At 51.0% G+C, this 21312-nt stretch overlaps 6 protein-coding genes across 6 annotated transcripts, besides 1 other annotated feature; 3 read left to right on the forward strand and 3 right to left on the reverse strand.

Annotated features, from left to right (window-relative positions):
• Positions 1-115: 115 nt before the first annotated feature.
• thtA lies at positions 116-4241 on the forward strand (the record flags this gene model as incomplete). Its single annotated transcript, XM_001269753.1, has 5 exons — positions 116-705; positions 756-870; positions 934-2497; positions 2559-2737; positions 2793-4241. 5 exons carry the CDS (start codon positions 116-118, stop codon positions 4239-4241), a joined length of 3897 nt encoding a protein of 1298 aa, XP_001269754.1.
• A 614-nt stretch (positions 4242-4855) lies between these two features.
• ACLA_030620 (putative mitochondrial translation initiation factor IF-2) lies at positions 4856-8193 on the forward strand (the record flags this gene model as incomplete). The annotated part of the gene is made up of 3 exons (XM_001269754.1): positions 4856-5302; positions 5378-7887; positions 7950-8193. The coding sequence occupies 3 exons, from the start codon at positions 4856-4858 to the stop codon at positions 8191-8193; spliced, it is 3201 nt and encodes a 1066-aa protein (XP_001269755.1).
• Positions 5670-5698: a microsatellite.
• A 693-nt stretch (positions 8194-8886) lies between the features above and the next one.
• On the reverse strand, positions 8887-9652 carry ACLA_030630 (rhodanese-like domain-containing protein; the record flags this gene model as incomplete). The annotated part of the gene is made up of 2 exons (XM_001269755.1): positions 8887-9282; positions 9362-9652. The coding sequence occupies 2 exons, from the start codon at positions 9650-9652 to the stop codon at positions 8887-8889; spliced, it is 687 nt and encodes a 228-aa protein (XP_001269756.1).
• A 1200-nt stretch (positions 9653-10852) lies between these two features.
• On the reverse strand, positions 10853-12705 carry erg5 (C-22 sterol desaturase erg5; the record flags this gene model as incomplete). Its single annotated transcript, XM_001269756.1, has 4 exons — positions 10853-10888; positions 10945-12193; positions 12287-12437; positions 12546-12705. 4 exons carry the CDS (start codon positions 12703-12705, stop codon positions 10853-10855), a joined length of 1596 nt encoding a protein of 531 aa, XP_001269757.1.
• A 2094-nt stretch (positions 12706-14799) lies between these two features.
• On the reverse strand, positions 14800-16764 carry ACLA_030650 (signal recognition particle subunit SRP68; the record flags this gene model as incomplete). The annotated part of the gene is made up of 3 exons (XM_001269757.1): positions 14800-15304; positions 15360-16499; positions 16574-16764. The coding sequence occupies 3 exons, from the start codon at positions 16762-16764 to the stop codon at positions 14800-14802; spliced, it is 1836 nt and encodes a 611-aa protein (XP_001269758.1).
• A 513-nt stretch (positions 16765-17277) lies between these two features.
• On the forward strand, positions 17278-21147 carry ACLA_030660 (putative translation regulator (Cya5); the record flags this gene model as incomplete). The annotated part of the gene is made up of 1 exon (XM_001269758.1): positions 17278-21147. One exon carries the CDS (start codon positions 17278-17280, stop codon positions 21145-21147), a length of 3870 nt encoding a protein of 1289 aa, XP_001269759.1.
• Positions 21148-21312: the final 165 nt, after the last annotated feature.

Genomic DNA, 21312 nt, shown 5'->3' on the forward strand with positions numbered 1-21312 from the left:
GACATCTATTTGAGTTTTAAATCTTTATTCAAAACTCGTCATTCTGTGTCTTTAGTCGTCATTATCTTGTTCCAAGCAAGACTGTCGGCTGCGTCGAAGGTGTCTTTAAGCCACCATGTCCCTTCCATTGTTTCCTCACAGCTTTGATGGCCAGCCAACAATTGCATCTGGTGAGCGTGGGCAAACCAGAAATCAATATGCCTCAGAAGACATGGTGATAGAGCAACCAGACCCTTTTGGTACAAAACCAGTAATTGGGCTGCTCTCCCAGACTCTTGTTTCCAGCCCAATCATCCAATGGGTACTTCCAGCACGCCTGAGAAGCAAGTACCAGAATGATGTCGTGTTTGTTGGCGAGAGACACATACAAATCAAAGAAGCACTGTCGGGCGTCCACTTGGAGGATGTCAATTCAAAATCAGACTTTGATGCCTACATTATGGCTGCAAAGGTGATCAACGTGAGCACGGAATTGCCGTGGGAAGCTCAGATGAAGCTGGCTGCCCACAACGCGACTGCGCCTACAAATCTAGATCCACGGCAAGAACTGCCCCCACAGATACTAGTTCTAAGTCTTGCATCGAGGGAATTAGTGTTCATTTATTATTCAACCACAAGCGGCCAATTCATCCATCACCATCGACCGCTACCAAATGATGTCAGTACATTCGAGAGATTCGGCCGCAACATCGCTGTGGAACCGCGGTAAGATTTACAATTTACCCCATGAGAATGATTGTCTAAACGTTCAACAGTTCACGCGCTGTAGCAGTCAGTGCTTCGGCTGATTATTTCGGAATATTTATGTTGAGAAAGCCACCAGGTCTCCAATCCCAAATGGTTTCTGGTCGACTGGACCCCATTGCAGAGGTACGCAGGTCGTTCCATGATCTGATTGGGAATCGAGGGTTCTAACTAGGACTATTTTCACAGGAACGCTTCTTTCGCGTCGACGGTGATATCATGTTCATGGAATTCTTGTACCCGAAATCTGAAGACGGTAACAAAATAATCCTACTGCTGTTGGTCTCGCACGAACAGATGACACACGCCATCTGCTACGAATGGCACGCGGATGAGACAATACGACAAGCTTCTCCAAGGATGACCAGGAGAGTATTGCCACTTGAGGACAGGCTACCAACAATGTTGATCCCATTGACGAAGACATCCTCATTCATGCTTATCACAACGACTTCAATGGCTGTCTATAAAAATAGGCTGGATCCTCGAAGACAGCCTAGCCGATATCCTCTGCCTGCCCCTGACCGCGAATCCCAGAAAGCACCCCTCTGGACACGCTGGGCAAGACCACTACGCAATTGGCTATACAACCAGAGACATGACGATATCTACCTCTGTAGAGAAGATGGCAGAGTCTTCTACTTGGGAATTGGCAACGAAGGTGAACTGGAGAATCAAGCACATTTGGGACGACTTTGTTGCGACGTCGATGCCGCGTTCGATATTTTAGATATCGGCCACGAGGGTGGTGATCTTCTTTTAACCGCTGGAACTACGGGAGACGGCGGTCTTTTTGTTCAGAAGGCTCGGGACCATCCAAGGTGTGTCCAGAAATTCATTAATTGGACCCCAGTCACAGACTCGGTCGTTGTGAGCGGTAGTCGGGATCCGTCGGCCTCTGAAGCTGCCAGTGATAGGGTATTTGTTTGTTCCGCATCTCCATTCGCTCGAGGCGCCATAGTTGAGCTTCGGCACGGCCTGGAGGCACAGATTGGATTGGTTGTCTCTTTGGAAGAACTGACAAGCACGAGAGATATCTGGACGATGTCTAACGAAGTAGGCGGTGGCGTCTTCATCCTATTCTCCGACCCTGTTTCCTCCATTCTTCTTTATCTGCCTTCTGATTTCGGGGAAGAAATGTGCGCCATTGACGAGGCAGATTCCGGGCTGGAATTCAGTGCCCAAACGTTGGCTGCCGGTTGCACCAGCTCGGGTGTCATCGTACAGGTAACCGAGAAGGCAATCCTTCTTGAAACAGTGAGCGGATCGACACTTAAAACTCGTTTTGACTATGACGACGAGCAAAGTGTTGCTGTTGCGGCGATCAACCGCTCGGCATCGCTCATTGTGACCGCCGTGCGGACGCGACATGAAGTACACCTCTACGCCAAAAGGGCCGGTATCTCGGACGATGAGGTCCAACTTTTCGACTTGGAAGATCCATCAAAGCTGCCCTATGAGCCGGTGTGTATGTCTATTGAGACTTTGGGCTCCTCTACTTTTATATTTATAGGTACAGGCAATGGGAAAGTCTTGATCTACAGTATCAAAGAAAGAATCACGCTTGAATCAGAAACCTCAGTTGCAGTACAAGAAGGGGATGATCTGTCCAAGGCCATTGAGAGTTTGGCAGTGATATTCACTCAAAGCAAAGAACATTCTCAGAGATACACCGTCCTATGCGGACTAAGAAGTGGCGTCCTCGTTCCTTTTGAGATGGCGGTAGACGTTTGTGATTTGGGATCTCCAATCGGTATATGGCCCCGAATCTTTGAATAGCAGAGCTTCCCACTAATCTACATATTGTTTTATAGGTTTGAAACAAGGGAGCCCGCGCCGGATAGGAAGCACCTCGGTTAAGATACAAGGCAGGGGCCATTTTGCTTTGCTTACTTGTGGACATGGTTTCTGGCAAGCGTCATGTCCTGAGGAAGATGGCCTTCTGGACCCAAATCTACACCTACAGAGGATCTGGATCACCGATAAAAACAATGTAAGATTGCATGCCTATCTTTGAAGGCCCATGGCACTGTCTGACCTTTTTGTAGCCCGCCTACCATCCTAGTAACATCGACAGTTTTGCCATGGCGAAGATCACGGATCCCAATGTCGACGGCGTATCCGACACCTTGTTCTGCATTGCGGATGGTCAGCTTCTGATCTGTACTTTGGACCATGCAGCGAAGACAGTGCCTCGGAGGATTGATCTACCAGGCAGTGCAAACAGGCTGGCTTATTCCAGTCATTTGAAGAGCCTAATTGTCGCTTACACTCAGACCGAACTCGATACCGATTCTGACCCTATCCGGCGGCTGACTCGGCCTTTCATCGAGTTCGTGGAACCCGATACGCAACGTGGGATAGAGAGATCCACGGAAGTGCCCGAGGAGGATGAGAACCCGGCATGGAGGCCTAGTGGGGCGGCTGGAGAGAAGATCAGCTGTATCTTGGAATGGACACCCAGAAAAGGCGATGAAGAATATCACTTCATTGTCATTGGCACAGCGAGGAAGCAGCAACAAGACCGAGGGCGAGTCATCTTCCTGCAAGCAGCTCGTAACCCATCCAATCCTTCTAGGATTGAATGCTCTGTGAAGTATGTCCACAAGTTCGAGGGTCCAGTCTACTCGATTGCGCCATACGGCGACTTTACTCTGATGGTCTCCACCGGGCATGAGATCGTGCCTTTGGAACCCAAGTTCTCACAGACACGCCGTGCTCGGGCAGCACGATACTCAACGCTATCTCCGGCCGTTTCCATGAGTTGCCATGAGCCATACGTGTACATGTCAACATCAAGGGAATCGCTGATGGTGCTCAAATTCTCTGAAGACAAAATGGTGCTTCATGCTTACGACCGCCAAAAGCATGATGGACTGTCCCATTTCCACCTTGGCGGAGAGTTCAATCTAACCATCACCAGCAGCAGAGGTGGCAGAGTCAGCGTACTTACAGAGAGGGGAATCACAGAGAACGACAAGATGATGCCGGTGGCGCTCTGCGAGGCCCATCTTGCTTCGTCTGTCATGAAACTCAGCACTGGATCAAAGCCCTCTCCTCTATCTTCCCCATTTCCTGTGCTGTACGGCATCGCCATGAACGGTACAGCCTACCGATTCCTGACTTTGAATGAGAAAGAGTGGCGTCTGCTACGTTTACTTCAGAGTCTTTGCATTCGCGATATCCTTCTATGCCCTTTCACGCCGAAGCGAAAACGCAGACGGAATCCAATAGGCAGTGGCGCCGCAGAACCCCAGCCTTCCCACATGCATATCGATGGGGACATACTAAGCCGCCTCGCCATTCGTGGGTCGGATTATCTGACGCAGATGTTGATGACCCAAGCTTTTGAAGATACGGCATCTCCAGAAAATGGTACAGCACAGGCCACCATGGAGCGATTCGCCGAGCTATCCAATGAGTTGCTGGGAGAATGCCCAAATCAAATCGAAGAGGTCATGAGATGGCTGAAAAGAACACTTCATGTGGAGTTCTAAGTGTGAGGAGATTTTTGTTGACACTGTTATCTTGTAGTAGTCACAACCAGTGCATTCAGCGTGCTAGAAGTAGTCCATGAAAACAACTTTTCGACTGCTTATCCGTAATTAACTACTTATGTTGGGGAGTTTGAAGAAGATGCGGCCAATAAACACCTATTTTCTATTTAATTCTGAGCTATATCTCTACCAAGGGTATGGTGGCAAGAAATAGGTATTCCTCCCAAGTCGTGCCACCAACTGGCGGACTTCGGCTCGCATAAACCTCGTCCCCACCAAAACCGACCCAAAATTCGTATTTCCCCAAAGGCAAACCGACCCCGTTGCTCCCGCTCGAGTCTTATCATACCACCAGAAAGAGGGGGGATTCAAGTGGTTTCTGTACCTTTCTCTCACTGTCTCTCTTTTCAGACTCGCCGTCGAGCAGGATTCCAAGCCTGCAGGCCACTCCTCTTTGTTGATCTAACCGACTTGCCGCATATCGCAACGGAGAGAGTTCAATACTGTTCGTGTGCCCGCCACAGCTCGTTCAAAGCCATCACAACGGACGACTCAATTTATTAACTGACGTATGATTTCAGATTTATCTACGCTCACTCATCTTATTCTCGAAAATGGCGCCAAAGAAGAAGGGAAACAAGAAGCAGGAGGAGGACTGGGAAGCCGAGCTCGGAGAGAGCGCTCCCGCTGTCGATCAGCCCCAGGAGACTCCTGCGGCTGCCGACGAGGAGGCAGAGAGCATGGGTGGCGGTCTGCTCGCTGCTCTGCGGAAGAATAAGACCAAGAAGGCGAAGAAGGGCAAGCCCACGAACGATTTCGTTGAGGGCGAGGATGCGACACCAGCCGCTGACGCAGCGGTCGACCTTGCCAGCAAGCAGCCCGAAGAAGGCACATTTGACGACGAAGATGATGTTTTCGCCGGAAAGAAGAACCAGAAGGCTGCGAAGGCCACACCGGCGGCTCCTGCCGAGCCTCAAGACGATGGCGAATTCCGAGTGAAGAGTAAGAAGGAGAAGGAAAGGGAGAAGAAGGAGAGAGAGAAGCAGCGTAAGAAGGAACAGGTATGTGCTTTGCCTCTGATGGGTCTTTGATGATTGTCTTGGCTGTAGTACTAATCTGTGATCTCCGTTGTATAGGCCGCGAAGAAGAAGGGAGCCGAACCCAAGGCCGAGCCCGCCAAGGCTGAGAAGAAGAAAGAGGAGGCCCCTGCTGCTGCTGCCCCCGCACCTACTCCCGCCGCTCCTGAGACGACCGGCAAGAAGAAGAAGCTTCCTCCCCACCTGGCTGCCCTTCAGAAGCAGCAGGAGGCGCTTCGGAAACAGCGTGAGGAGGAGGAGCGACGACTAGCCGAAGAGCAGGCCGCCGAGGAGGAGAGATTGCGCATCGAGGCTGAGGAAGAGAAGAAGAGAGAGGAGGCTCGCCAACGGAAGAAGGAGAAGGAGAAGGAGAGGAAGGAGCAGCTCAGAAAAGAAGGAAAGCTGCTCACAAAGGCCCAGAAAGAAGCGAAGGAGCGCAATGAACTCCGTATGAAGCAAATGCTGGCGGCCGGTGTGGGCAAGGTTGCTGGTCTGGAGGAACAACAGGCCGAGAAGAAGAAGCCCGTTTATGATAACAGAAAGAGAAAGGGCCCCAAGAAGCAAGAAGAGGATCTTGAGGCTGCCGCTGCTCGTGCTCGCGCTCAGCGTGAGGCCGAGGAGGAGCGGCGCAAGAAGGAGGAAGAAGAGAAGAAGGCGAAGGCTGAGGCTGAGGCCGTCGCCGCCGCCAGCGCCTCTGCTGCCGGCGAAGAGAGCGATCTGGACGACTGGGAAAAGGCCGCCGATGCCGAGGAGGTGAAGGACAGCTGGGATGCTCCTTCCGAGGATGAAGAAGCAGAGCAGAAGCCAGCCACGAATGGTGCTGCTAAGACTGAAGCCGCTGCTAAGGCGAAGGCTGAGGAAGAGTCTGAGTCGGAGGAAGATTCAGACGAGGACTCAGAGACAGACTCGTCGGATGACGAGGAGAAGACCGCCGCGCAAAGAGCCATCGCTCAGAGAAAAGCGGAGGCTGCTGAGCGGAGGAAGAAACAGCATGAGGAGGCCTTGGCGGCTCGGTCAAAGGATAATTTGCGGTCTCCCATTTGCTGTATTCTGGGTCACGTCGATACTGGTAAGACTAAGCTGCTGGACAAGATTCGTCAGACGAACGTCCAAGAAGGTGAAGCTGGTGGTATTACGCAGCAAATCGGTGCTACATACTTCCCTGTTGATGCTCTGCGCCAGAAGACTGCTGTTGTCAACAAGGACGGCAAGTTCGAGTTCAAGATTCCCGGTCTGCTGGTTATCGATACTCCCGGTCACGAGTCTTTCTCCAACCTGCGTTCGAGAGGTTCTTCTCTCTGCAACATCGCCATTCTGGTTGTTGATATCATGCACGGTCTCGAGCCCCAGACTCTAGAATCCATGAGACTGCTTCGGGACCGCAAGACCCCTTTCATCGTTGCATTGAACAAGATCGATCGTCTTTACGGCTGGAAGAAGATTGACAACAACGGCTTCCAGGACAGTTTGGCCATGCAGAGCAAGGGTGTTCAGAACGAATTCCGTACTCGCCTTGAGCGCACCAAGGTTCTCTTTGCTGAGCAAGGTTTCAACGCCGAGCTTTACTATGAGAACAAATCCATGGCTCGCAATGTCTCCCTTGTCCCCACTTCGGCCCACACCGGCGAAGGTATTCCCGACATGTTGAAGCTGTTGACCACATTGACCCAGGAGCGTATGACCAACTCGCTCATGTACCTGTCCGAGGTTGAGTGTACTGTCCTTGAAGTCAAGATCATTGAAGGTCTGGGTACTACCATTGATGTCGTTCTTTCGAACGGTATCCTCCGCGAGGGTGATCGGGTTGTGCTTTGCGGTCTTAACGGACCTATAGCGACAAATATCCGAGCATTGTTGACGCCCGCTCCTCTTAAGGAACTTCGTCTCAAGTCGCAGTATGTTCATAACAAGGAGGTCAAGGCCGCTCTGGGTGTTAAGATTGCCGCCAACGATCTTGAGCATGCCATTGCTGGTTCGCGTTTGATGGTCGTCGGCCCTGACGATGACGAGGAGGATATCGAGGAAGAGGTCATGTCCGATCTGGAGAACCTCCTCAGCAAGGTTTCCAGGGATCAGCGTGGTGTCAGTGTGCAGGCCTCAACCCTTGGTTCCCTCGAGGCCCTGCTCGAGTTCTTGCGTGTTTCCAAGATTCCCGTTGCCAACATCTCCATTGGTCCTGTCTACAAGCGTGATGTGATGATGTGCGGTACCATGTTGGAGAAGGCCAAGGAGTACGCAGTCATGCTCTGCTTCGACGTCAAGGTTGATAAGGAAGCCGCGGCTTACGCCGAAGAAGTTGGCGTCAAGATCTTCACGGCAGACATCATCTACCATTTGTTCGATGACTTCACCAAGCACATGGCCGAGCTGACCGAGAAGAGAAAGGAGGAGAGCAAGCTCCTCGCTGTCTTCCCTTGCGTACTCCGGCCCGTTGCCGTCTTCAACAAGAAGGACCCCATCGTCATTGGTCTTGATGTCGTTGAAGGTAGCTTGAGACTGCACACGCCTGTTGCGGCTGTGAAGACCAACCCCACCACGGGTGCTAAGGAGATCATCGATCTTGGCAGAGTGTAAGTTCATATCCGTTGTCTTTACATGATCCTCGACTCTCAGCTAACCATCTACAAAATAGTGTATCCATTGAGCGTGATCACAAGGCTATCAACGTCTGCAAGAAGGGTCAGCCCTCTGTCGCTGTGAAGATCGAAGGACCCAACCAGCCCATGTACGGCCGTCAGCTCGAAGAGAAGGACACACTGTACTCGCACATCTCGCGTGCCAGTATCGACACACTCAAGGAGTTCTACCGGTCAGACGTATCGATGGAGGAATGGGCTCTGGTCAAGAAGCTCAAGCCCGTGTTCGACATTCCTTGATCAGCTTCACCACTTTGTTGAGTGGCGCCTGCTGGCCTCTCACAGCCGTCACTGGGGCCTGGTTGCCCAAGGCTACCAACCACAGTGTGGCACAACATACTGTTGCGACGGTGCCAGCTACGGCGTAGAGGGCAGAGCAGGGGTTTTCTGTGTAACGAGGGGGGCATTTGTATTTGACCACGTACAGCGGTCTGCCACTTGATGTTTCGATATGGTTATGGGGTTGAACGGCTCCCCGGATCTGATGACCATGAAAGAACACGACGATCTTTTGGGGAAAGTTCAAGGAAAAGCGCTAGACCTACATGAAAGAATGACCATGACTTTGATTACCCAAAAAAAAAGCAAGATATGCCTGTATATGACATGAGGTTGAAAAGAAGGCGTGGTCTGGGCCTTTGTTTATGCTTTGTTTCTTTTTTTTTCCCCCCTCTTTTTTGGTGTTTCAATGAACCTTCCATTTCCAATAGATATGCTTTGAAGTCCTGATGGGCTCTGGACATTACCTGCCAGATAGACCCTGTAAGCGCAGATAGCACATATCCAGTGGCAGAGCTTCCTGTTGCTTCTAATCTGAGCAGGTGTATTTAGATTGGACAAAATCAAATCTAAATCTTAACCATATACAACCCTCCCCAATCTCAATCTGATTACCCCTACTCGAAAACCCCAGTCCAAACAAAAACCTCCCAATTACTCAAGCTCCCCCTCCCACTTCTGCACCCTCCCTCCCTTATCCGCCCAGTCCAACCAACTCCCCTCATAAACGCCGATCCGGTCCGCATCATACCCCGCCTGCACAGCCAACTGCGCGGCCGTGCGCGCCCTCACCCCGGCCTTGCAGTAGAAGACGATCTGGTCGTCCCCGTGGGCGGCGGGCTTGGGGAACCCAAACCGCGTCTCGAACTCGTCCGGCGAGAGGAAGAGCGCGTCGGGCTGCGAGGCAAGCGGGACAGCTACCGCGGACGGGATGATGCCTGTGGAGATCAGCTCGGCGGGCTCGCGGACGTCGACGAGGATGAGCTTCTTCTGCGGCGTGGCGGGTGGGGAGGGCGGTGCGCTGGGGTCGGCGGGGAGGGCGGCGTTGATCTAGAGGTTTTTTGCAGAGGTGGTTAGCATGCTGTGGTTGGGTTTGCTTGAGAGTGCTGGGATTGGGGCTGAGACATACGTCTTCAAACTTCAAGCTCCGGAAAGGGCGTTGTTGTTGGCTGGCATCGTCGCTTTGGCGGCGGATGGATTGCTGCTGGAGAGCGCGCGGTGCGAGTCTGGTGGTTTGAGACCGGAGGTGCCTCGGCGGGAGCGGGAGAACGCGGGATGTTGCGAGGCTTCGGGGCGCTGCGGGCGAGAGGTTAGGGATAGAGAAAGAGGTTGAGAGGACGGCGCCGGTCGTGAATGGCTGCTTTGCGGCGCGGGCTGCGAGAGTGGCTAAGGGCCGCCGGATGGGGAGTATCGAGGCCATTGTTTCTTTCTTTCCTGGTTTGCGCGGGGCGGTTAGCCCGTTGTACTGGTTTCTCGACGCTGAGAAGGGGGAGTTACTGCTGGGGAGATGCAGAGCTGCAAGCGTTTCGTAGAGTGCAGAACCAGGCTTGGGACTTACCGCGGTGGATGTACTTGTGGATGTGTCTTTGTGAAGGCAAGTCTGTATATGTATAGGCTCTGGGATGGAAGCTCGGCAGTCGGCCAGTGATGTCAGTTATCAATCTGTCGCAGTGCGACCGCCTACCGTTTTTGTCCGAGGCTGTAGCATGGCATCAACTCCATCCTGCGTCGAAGCGATGGCAGTGAGAATGTCGTATCAGTGGGGGTATCAATGGCATGGATAGATGTCCCATGTTTAATTGAATGTGTTTAGTTTTGTGTCAGTAGCTGGAATGGCCTAATTTGGCTGACGTTTCTAATGCGCTCTTCGATATATATATCCTTGAACCTCAGCATATCATACCCTTTTCGTCGCTTGAGGATCTCTCCACGAGTGATCAGCCTACTGAACAATATCACCTATAGCCGTCAAAATGCAAGGATATTACGGCAAACAGTTTACTCATGACTATTATGAACAGGGTAGTTGGACAAATGCCAACTACTGAGGATATTCTACCAGGGGAACATGAACATAGACCCACAAGATTCAGATACAGACAGTCAAATCCACGAAAAGACTAAACATATGGACATAATCTATTTACAACAAACATGCTTCGAATACTAAGGTACTCAAAACCAGACATGACAATAGGAAGATGAACCTAAAGATTACTATTAATATAAGAGGGCATAATCTAACAATGCCATCGCTTCAGCTGTCAGGCCGACGCAGACGATTCCAACAATCGCATCAAATCATATACCTCTGGGACTGCTTCTGAGCCTCAGGATAAACACAGTTCGTCAAGAAGAATGCCGCCGATACCAATCCACGCCATTCTTCCGCAATTGATACACCTAGGGTCTTGTTGTATGTGGGGGTAGATAGAAGAAAAGAAAATAGTACAACTGTGAGAAAGGAAGTGTCCCCGTCACTCTATCTCCAGGATAGGAATACAATGCTCGAGGATCACGGAGCCGCCCACAGTACGCAACACCGATGAATATTGCATGGTATTTGGCGGCGAAAATGAAATGACCGGGTAGGACCTCTCAGGATCAGAGTAAATCAACCTTACGCACGAGGGCGGAAAGTCAGATGGCAATCATCCTAGATTCAGGTTAATCGAGATTCAAAAGGAAAAGGGCGAGAAAAAAAAATCATACCTGAGGGAAGATAGTGGCGAACACCTTGATGTCCTCGGATTCGGGAGTGGGGGTGTGGACCCAATCCATCTCCATACTGGCCTTGCCAATCATGGCCATCAGATTCAACTGAGCGTAGGTCTGCCCCAGGCAATAGTGAGGACCCGTGCCGAAGACCAGCCAGTTCTTGGGATGCTTGTCGGCGTCACCGGTGATCCAGCGGTCAGGATCGAAGGAATCGGGGTTGGGGTAAGCCTCGGGATCGTGGGTGGCAGGCCAAACAGACGGGATGATCATCGAGCCCTTGGCAACAGTGACGGAGTCGGTGATGGGGAAGTCCTTCTTGACTAGATAGGGAACCATGATGACGGGTGGGCGGTAGCGCAGCGTCTCCTTGACCACGGCACGAGTGTAGGTCATTTGGTCGAGGAGATCCATAGACAAGGGAGCGGTGATGTCGCCGTTGCGCACGCGCACATTCTCTTCGCGAACCTTATCGAGGATTTCAGGGCGATCAGCCATGAGCTGGAACAACCAAGTGCAAGCCGCGCTGGTGGCGTCCTGCGAGGCGAACAGAAAAGTGAAAATGGTCTGGGCGATCTCGTAGTCGGTGAAATCGCGGAGGAGGTGCGAAGGCTTTCCAGCTTCCTCAGGAGGAACACCGTTCGCGATCTTCTCCCGGTATTTCGCAGAATCCAGCTGTGACTTGACCCAAGCGTCCATGATACACGAGATCTCTCCGCCAGCAGCCATACGAGCCTTGCTCTTGGCAGCACAGTTTGAAAATTCCTGCAGGACCATGTCGGAGGCCTTCTTTCCGTACCAGGCCTTGGTGAAAGGAAGGATGAAGGGGAAGTTGACCAGCTCCAACGCAGCGGTGATCATGTAGTAGTCATCGGCAATCTTCTGCACGGCCTCGTCGGTGATGTAGTGACCCACGAAAGTACGGCAAGAAACCGCACACATTAGCTCACGGAACTCGGGCATCCAGGGCTCGGGCTTGTACTGGTTGGCCTTGGACTTCTTCAGGAAGCGCTTGTAGTACTGGTTGTAGCATTCCTCCATCTCGGGGAGGTAGCAAGAGAGGGCGGAGCGGGTGAAGAGACCGTTCAATCCCTTACGGAATTCAACGTGGTCCTTACCATCCAGAAACACCCAGTTGTCGGCGCCTAGGAGCTTGTGCGCGACATCAACGACACAGGGCTTGACATAGGCCGGCGAGTTGAAGATCTTCCGAGACATATCGCGAGTGGATGCAATGACGACGAACCTGGAGGAAGAAATTCAAATGCTGATTAGCGTCCTGGACTAAACCAAACCACTCGTCTCCTTCTACATTGGTGGTGTTTCGGGGAGTACTCACTTGTGGAAAACCGAGACGCAGCTCAGCTCGCCGCTGTCCCATTTGGCTTTGTACTCATGGAATTTGGGATTGACCGACTGCAAAAAGGGTCCCATGAACGGCAACTTGAAGGTTGGCCCAACAAGGGAGCCCTTGAGATAGAAGTAACGCACTACATTTGAAACCGCCTCAATCAGTTACAGGATTCCAGGACAGCGATAACGCGAGAGAGATCTTGTGCGCGGCGCGTGAAGATGTGCTGGGTAATGCTTCAACTTACGCTGGTCATAGATAACAGCGGCGATGAACAAGGTCACCAAGGCCTTCCAGATGGTGAAGCCATTGAGAATGGCTGGGAGGAACTCGGCGGACTGAAAGAACTGGGGCGAGAGAGTGGCATCAGCCGAGGGGGAGACAAAGCTCCCATTGATGTTGGCCATATCTAACGATCAAAATCAACCGGAAGACCGCGCGCTCCAAAGGGGAGAATGGATGAAAGAGATGGCTATTCGCGTCAGAAAACTCAGGGAGATGCGATGATAATAAATTATTATTAATAATGCACGGGAGGGGACAGTAAAATAATACACGGAGACTAGAGACGAATTGTGTATTGTGATTTGTGACTATCAGAACTAGTTCCTGCGGATGGGACGGTTCCCGCTACGGCGAGCCACAGCGGACCAAATACGCAGGTTTCTTAAGTACAGTACAGTACAGCTGGTAAAAATGGACGCTGGCTCCCAGAGTCCCAAAGGATTAGGCTTCAAATTAGGATTTAGTCGAGACGAGGATCCGGATTGGCATATGTGTGGCTTGTTTTTAGTGTTGGAAGAAAAAGAGGTCGTACCGTCATTGCAATAGAGAGGAGAAGAAACTTACCAGGCGCCCAGCTGACGGCTTGTTGTATGGAGTTATGCTGTTATGGACACCACCAAATCATAATAATCGTAATTCTTCTTTTTTTCCCCTTTCTTCCCGCTTTTACCCCTGAGACTTGTAATTTATTTAACCCCGATGCCAAAATTTAGGGGTCTCGGAACTGGGAGACGAAAGTTCCGTTGAAAATTTCATACCAGGAGTCACGTGAGCGGTGTTATCGCATGGACGCAATTTCTCGTCAGCAAATTTAACCTGGACGAATGGGATTTGTGGTTAATATCCGTTTCTACGATCCACTGCATCCTGCAAAGCTGAGTGAGTGGAAGATATTGAAAGTATGGAACTTTGTTATACTCTGTAAGAAGTGAATATGTGCTACAGCAGATGAGCAGACAGATGATATCTGCCTGGTCCCTCAGATGAGTATGTACTCCGTAGGTACCTACCAGAGGGAGGGTCCAAGTACAGAGTACAATAATACAGTGTAATCTATATGGAGCCATTGGCGGTAAATCCCATTTAGGCAACTGATAGCCATCAGGCTTAGCGCAGTGATGGAGTACTATCTAGATGTTGTACTCCGTACTCCGTCGATAGATACTCGATATCGCTTCTGGCCGAGACGTCGCCAATGCATTGATCAGGGGTTCAATAATGGTCTGACCTGTCCCCTGGCTTGATCAACATGCAATGGCTGGATCCTCTCGATCTGACAATGTCTCGCTGAGCTTTTGAGAAGAATGATCCAGGCTGACTGCAACTACTCTGTACAATGGTCAAAGCACGTGCCTCCATTGCCCTAACCGTCATTTGTGAGCTTCGAAGGGCGAAGTTCGCAATTCCCAATTGAGTTCCATTGAGTCTTGTCGCAAACTAGGAAAGCTTAGCATTCGGTGGTGATGAAATCGAAGATGAGGAAGATCTTGGAAAAATAGTGGTATCTCTAGCTGACTGGTGTGGAAGACAGACTGATATAAATCACCATACCGAAAAAAAAAAAAAAAAAAGGTAAGATCATAATTACTGCTCATCCCAAGCTAACAAACACAAACCTACTTTAGGTACCTTAAGGTACTGACTACTGTCCTTACTCCTTACTCCTTAGCTACTACTCCGTACCTAAGGAAGTAGTAAGCAAGGCTGCAATGAACCTTTGAAGTAGCGGCCAAGTAATCCGGCCAATGATAACCAACATTGATGAATTTCTGCACAAAGGGCTCCAGCCCTTGCATACATAGTAGAGGTTCTTTCGTGGAGAAATAAATAAAATCGACGGAGGATTGAAGAAAAGTCCCTTCTCAGTTCTCGCTCTGTGATTATTGACAGCTGATCCGGCTGTCAAAAGCTCCGAGGACACGTGCTTCTTTCGACTCACCAAGTCATTCAACCATGATGGTTATCATCAGCTGTGTATCTACATGAGACACTGGAATTTTAATAATAGCGAAATGTCTGGAAACGGAGTTTTCAAACAATTGCATGACTTCGAAGGACTGGATCAATGATACAACTTCATCCACTCGTAGTCTCATCTCGATTTTCACGCTACAACATCTCAGTCATAGGTCATATCCATCTATTGCTGCATGGCTGTAATCGTTATGACCAAAGATGTTAAGTGGCCATGATATTAACAAATGCGAGTTCCGTCATCACCGTCCAAATCCAAACCACCCACGCCGTCCTCCCTTCTTCTCATCTGCTGCTGCCTCTGCCGGGACCGGAGCTGCAACCGGAGCTACCGCACCTTCCCGAGGATAGTCAATGTAGTTCCATGCGACGTCTAGGAAGAGTGGCTTCACTGGGATAGGTTGCATCTGAGGTGGGTAGGGCACGAGGTTGCTCAAATCCACCTTGTCGGCAGAGTATTCATGCAGACGCTCGATCAGCGGGCGTTCACCTCCGGCCCGGGGCTCTTCGGCTGCCAGCTTTTCCAAGGTGACGAGGCCACGGTACTGTGCGACTAAACCTTGCAAGGTAGACTCAAGAGTTTGAACCTGTTTGCGCGAGATATCGAGTCTGAGAGGTCCCTCCGAAGACGCAGTCGACTGGCTGGATGCTGTAGACTGTGACACTAGCTGCAGGGCTTGCGAGAACAGCGCGAGCGCGTTCTTTGAATTACCGAGGTAGCAGTGAGAGCGAGCAATCGACAAGCACCTATATATCATGTTAGAATAAAAATCATGGAAACGAACATGGGAAGGATTCGAACCTCAAGGCGCGGAAATAGCTGCGCTTTGCCTCGAGCTCCTGCACAAATGTCGAATCGGCGGCAACACCAGGCAGTTCAAGGATGAACTCAATGCTTTGCAGGATGGAGTCATAGAGCACAGCTTTCTCACGCAGTTGTGTCAACCGCTTGCCGGTCGATTCGTCACGGCTAATCTCTTTTCCGTTTCTAGAGCCCTTGCTGCGGTCGGATTCTAGCAGCATGCCATCGCTCGTACCACAAAGGACTCGGTTGCGACCAATTCGCCAGGCCACAAGCGCATAGTTTACAGCAGTGCGCGTGATTTGCAAGCCCTGCATTCTCTTGTCGCTAGGATCCACCCCTTCATTGAGAAGATCATCGATAGCGGTCTTAGTGGCGTCGACGGCGTCCTGGCTGGCAATGATCACATTGTCATAAGCTGCAGCCTTGTCCTTTGACGACGCCGACTTCCCTTCCGCATCGGCAAGCCAAGATGTCAGGCGTACCTCTGCTGCAGCTGCGGAAGCGAGAGCTTGTGAGATTGTGGCGTCTTCCAGCGGAACGGTCCGTGACCTCCAAGTGATATTCTCAGGAAGTTGCTGGATCTCTCCGTCTGCGGTCTTTCTTGTTCCCGCCGCATCCTCCTTGAGACAATTGGGGTCTACCCTCTCGACTTCTGATCTGATGATCGCATCTGAAGGAAAATACTCGATCGCCAAAGACGATAGAGGTTTGGACCGTGGAAGCTTCATCTGGTACGCTGCGTACCTGATACTAGGATCAACGGTGCCTGTGAGTAGGTCCCGGAATGCGTCCTTCCGCTCCCGTTGTCCCAGAATGGTGTAGATAACCTTAGAGATAGCATAGCTCTGGATGCATTGTTCCCATTTGCGCTTCTCCAGATATAAGGCTCCCAAAAGAGAGGCGAGGTAAGCGCGAGCTTCGAGGATATCAGTATCGGTCGCACCGGAAACTGACTGATCCTCCAGCAGAAGAACGAGTTGTTGGGAGTAGCTGCATGCTTTGTTTAGGCGAGAGATGATATGGCGCCTAGCCGAGCCTGCGATTCCCTTTGCCGATGGATCTGCAGAATGCGTAGATTTCATGTGCATTGCTTGTGCCCAAGCACGCTCGGAGCTGAGAAGAAGCGTATGTACGTATCTAGAGGATAGAATTGTCAGTATGGTGGTACATAATGTTGCGCAGAAAAAGTGGGCTTATCAAGAACAACATACGCCACATTATTGCTGATCCCCTCTGCGCTGACGGGGGGTTTGGCTGTATATTTGCGACCCTTAGGGGTGGTCTGCCCAAGCTTCTTGCGGAGTTTGTGAAGCTTGCGGGTTGTGTGCGCCCGGTAAGCATTGTAGTCCCCGGCCAGGAGGACCTCCTCTCGCTGTTTGAAAACAAAATCGGTAATCTCCATTGTCGACTAGAAGCTAGACACCCACAGCAGTCAAACTGGTTCTGGATAATCGGGGTTACTTTGGATCCAGCGTGGAGAGTCCAGAGTGCGGGTTGGCGGCGTGGTCAGATCTCGGCCAAACGAATGCCCGGCTGAGTTCGCGGGATCGTCTTTTGCTGCTTCCTTTGAGCTCACATTGCCAGACCCGTCAAAATTTCGTTGGCAACCACCACCACGTCACTTCAACCATCAGATTGGCCTCACCTATTCCTTTAAACGTCTGATACCACTGGGAAAGCATTGTCGTATCCTTTTGTTCTCCGGCGACTTTGTTGGTGGCAATTTTCCCAGTATCCTATTCGAGATTCCTCACCCTGGTACTCCTTCGTTTCTTTCCGGAGCCTCTGTAAAGCCTCGAAAGAATAAGTACCTGTTGGACAGCTCGATATAATCCAGGTGCTTAGAAGCGATATGTTACGCACTGCGATTGAGCTTCGGTGATTTCAGGGTTTGGCACCGTGATTGGTTAAGGTAATGCTGGAACGGGCTGCCGGATGCCTTGAGAACGCAGGTCGGCGTTTCTTCCGGGATGCCAACGGGGTGCTTCGGGGTCGAAGATCGTGGTATTCTCATATAAGGCAAAAAAATGGAACGAATGCGGACGGTGCCCCTCGGCCACATTTACACACTTCGACATCAGACCACCGAGCTTCGAATACCGACGATGCCACTCCGAAAGCAAGCAAACTTACGGCCAACATGCGGGCTCCGGTCCTCGATTTCCTCTATCCCCCACGTACCCAGGAGTTCGCCGCCCTGTGTTTGTTACGTCCATCTCGGAGACTTGTCCTGCGACGCAAGAAGAAGCAGATCTCCGCTCTTTCCAGGAGTTATACATCTGAAGCCGCAGATCTATATCACCCCGCGAATCTAGACAAGACAGCGATAGAAATAATTGGTGGGAGAGCGGACGAAGCCGATCGTAAACGGGCAAAGCAAGACCTTCGATCACTGCTCGACGACCCTGAAGGAGGACAGTATGACAAGGCTTGGGGCCTCTACGCGAGAGCTGGTCATCCTCCGGAGGTGAATACGACTCTCCTGGCGCGCTTGAGCACCTCGTCAAGCCCCAATGATAATAGGCGGGCTCAAAGGTTGTTTGAAAGCATCGCTGCGGATACTCGATCCGCTGAAGACTATCTGCACATGGCAAGATCATTCGTGGCTGTTGGGCAGCCCGCTGAAATCAACAAGGTGTGCGGGGATGCCAAAAGCCGGGGCCTTGATATTCCTTGCTGGGCTTTTACCTTTGCACATTTTGTCAACGAAGCACAATGGAACTCTGCCGAAGAGGCTTGGGATTCGCGACCACCATCTTCGGAGAAGGAGCTATTCGACGCTCTCACCTCTCAATTGGACGAGACTAGCCTGCCCAATACTTTACTTGCATTCGCCGGAAATTTAGAGAGACGGGAGCCTTCTCGGTCTTCGCACGGCCTCGCTCGATTCTTACTCGACTGCGCTTTCTCCAATTTACGAGTAGCAGAAAGTATGTCGACAGACCACCTCCTTCTCCTCTTGAGGGAGTACAATTCCTTGGGTATCATCACAGTGAAACAGTATTTCACACTCATCCGGACCCTTCAGTCATCAGATATTCGATCCACCTTCATCAAGTCTATTGTGGTGTATCGCAACTTCCGCTGGCAGATGGAACACGAAGTGCCCTCAACACACATTCTAGGCGGCTTTTTGCGATCCCTGACTCATTTTGAGATTACAACTGGGATCCAGTATTTTCTAGATGAATACACCCGTTTTTATGGCAAGCCATCCATCGATGCATACAAAAACGCGCTGATTGTGTTCTCAAGAGCCGGAGATGTGGAAAATATCAGCAGTGTGTTTGATAAATTTCTACAGGACCATGGGAAGCCCTTGAGTCGAAGACTCTTGACTCCTCTTCTCTATGTTCACGCTAGGGTCGGTGACGTGCGAGAGACCCTGCGCCAGTTTGAGAGAATTTCGAAGGAATTTGGTCTCAAGCAGAATACTGTGTGCTGGAATATTCTTCTCACTGCGTATGCCAATGCGGATGACTTTGAAGGCGCATTCGCGACTTTTAAGAGGATGCTGAAACAGGACGTGGAGCCGAACTCACATACGTTTGGAACGTTGATGGGTCTCTGTGCCAACCGGGGAGATATCGACGCCGTTCGCCATCTGCTTTCCCTCGCGAAGAAGCGCTCTGTGCAGATCACCGCGCCCTTGCTTGACACGATTGTTGAAGCTTATTGTAACAACCAAGAGTTAGAAATGGCCGAGAGTGTTGCCGAGAGCTGTCTTGGTCTGGATGTCAAAGGATCGCGGGTCAGAATGTGGAATCTTCTTCTGTGGAACTACGCCTTTAGAATGGATTTGGATTCCATTTCCAGAATACGTTCTCGCATGGACCACGCTGGACTACAACCCGATGGCATGACATACGCGGCTCTCATGCTCAGCTTGGTTCTTATAGGGCAGACGGATTCCGCGCGTCGCATTCTCAGAACCCTCCATCGGAGTCACCGGATGTACGCAACAGAGTTCCATTATGCCATCATCCTGTATGGCTATGTGAAAGATCGGAACCGAGACATGGTCCACATCATTTTCCGCGAGATCAAGGAACGTTTCAACCGACCTGGTTTCAGCTCGAGACTCCTTGTCCTCAAAAGCCAGTTGCAGCGTGACCTGGAGCTCATCAAGGCCGGCGGCAGGGCAGTTAGTGGTGCGCATGTACGGCTTGAGAATGCAGAGAAGTTCCTCGCAGAGACTATTGCCGATTTTGACAGGACTCAAATGGCGTCGAAGCAACCATCACCTGGCGCAGGAAGACAACCCCCTACCCGAGCTTTTCCCGCTATGTACTACGAGTCTATGATCACGGCGTACGGTACTAGGGGTGCTTCTGAGAAAGTCCGAGAGCTGTTCGATCAATTTCTTGACGGCCGACAACCCTCCGCCTCTGGAGAACATATCTATGATGTGGCGCCACTACGCCTCGTTTCGGCACTGATGCTCAATTACCTGAAGTCGGAGCAGTATAAAAAGGTGGAAGAGTGTTGGAAAATCACATTTCCTCGTGCCATTAAGATGGCCACCGCGCCCGATCTCGACAGATGGCTCTCCGATCAATTACGACCTACGGAGACTCCAGAGCCACCTCGCCCTATATTGCCAAAATCTGCCAAAGGCCGTAGGGAGCTGCTAGTCAGCTCCACAACCTCGGAGTGCACTGCATTGAATCGACCCTCTATCTTGCCAGCATGCCGATTCCTGCTATCGCGCCCCCTCTCCCTGTACATGCGGTCACTAGCCTACCGCAATGAGTCTTGGAAGATACCCCATCTAGTAGCAGAAGTACAGAAAGCGGGATTCAGCCTGACCACGTTCAATTGGTCCACTTTTGTGCAGATGTTGGCCTCTTCCGACAAGGCTTCCGACCAGGTTGAGGCGTTTACTGTCTTTGAAGATAAGTTTATGCCCAACTTCCCAGGATGGAATAACATCCGCCGGGGCTATGGACTAAAACCTCTCGGCGTGCCTTCTACCATCGATGTCATGGAGAACCCGAGGCGTGGAAAGCCCCCCAATGTGCTTGGCAAGGAGTCTCGACGTTACTGGAGCAAAATCCAGCCCGACTTCATGCAGCCTACTTACATCTCGATGGTCTATCTGGCGTCGGCCTTGCATGGTTTCCGAGAGAGGAGTATCTTCGACGGAGGGGTGGAAGTGGAATCCCTCTACAAGACTGCACCCAAGACGATTGCGGCCATCGCAGAAATGCCCTATCTTCGTGAGAAGTTTCAGGGAGTCTTGCTCCGACGTCGTGAGGAGCAAGGTGACAGAAAAGATGATCTGGGAGGACGTGATCCCTTCGTCTGGACTGGCGGCATCCTCGGCGTGGGTGGTAAACCAAGACCCCCAACGGCGGTTGAACAGCTAGCTGTCGAAGCAAACAAGGATGAGCAGACGCCGACCAACGACCAATTGAAGTCAGAGCCAGCTCCTACGGGCACAAACAAGTTCGACGTTAACACAGAACCTGTACCGGAAGGCCTGGTCTCGCTTCGCGCTAAGACCATTGACTACCAAGACGAATTCGATATTGAGGCAGAGACCCTTCTGGGGGCCGAGCGAGAATCATTAGAAGCGAACGAAGAACTATTGGATAATGAACATCGCGTCAACATCGATGAGCAGAATGAAGCGGAGATGACCGATGAATATCTTTATGAAGACGAAGAAGTGCAGGATGAATTTGCATCTTGGCAAGAACAACGAGAAGAGGAAGAACCTTCCGAACTTGAAAACGAGCACGCAGATGAAAACCATGACGGCAGCGTGAAGCAAGATGCATAGGATTGTTATATTACTGATTTGTTCCATATTGTATATCAGAAACCCCTGATTGTATAGTACATAGATATATAGAACCGGCTCGAAGAAACATTGTACAATATAACTTGATAATTAGACCACAAACAGATATTCACACACTCTAGTAGTACTACTACTCCTCATAAG

Source organism: Aspergillus clavatus, genomic scaffold (genome assembly GCF_000002715.2).
Source record: "Aspergillus clavatus NRRL 1 1099423829805 genomic scaffold, whole genome shotgun sequence".
NCBI classification, from domain to species: Eukaryota; Fungi; Ascomycota; class Eurotiomycetes; order Eurotiales; family Aspergillaceae; genus Aspergillus; species Aspergillus clavatus.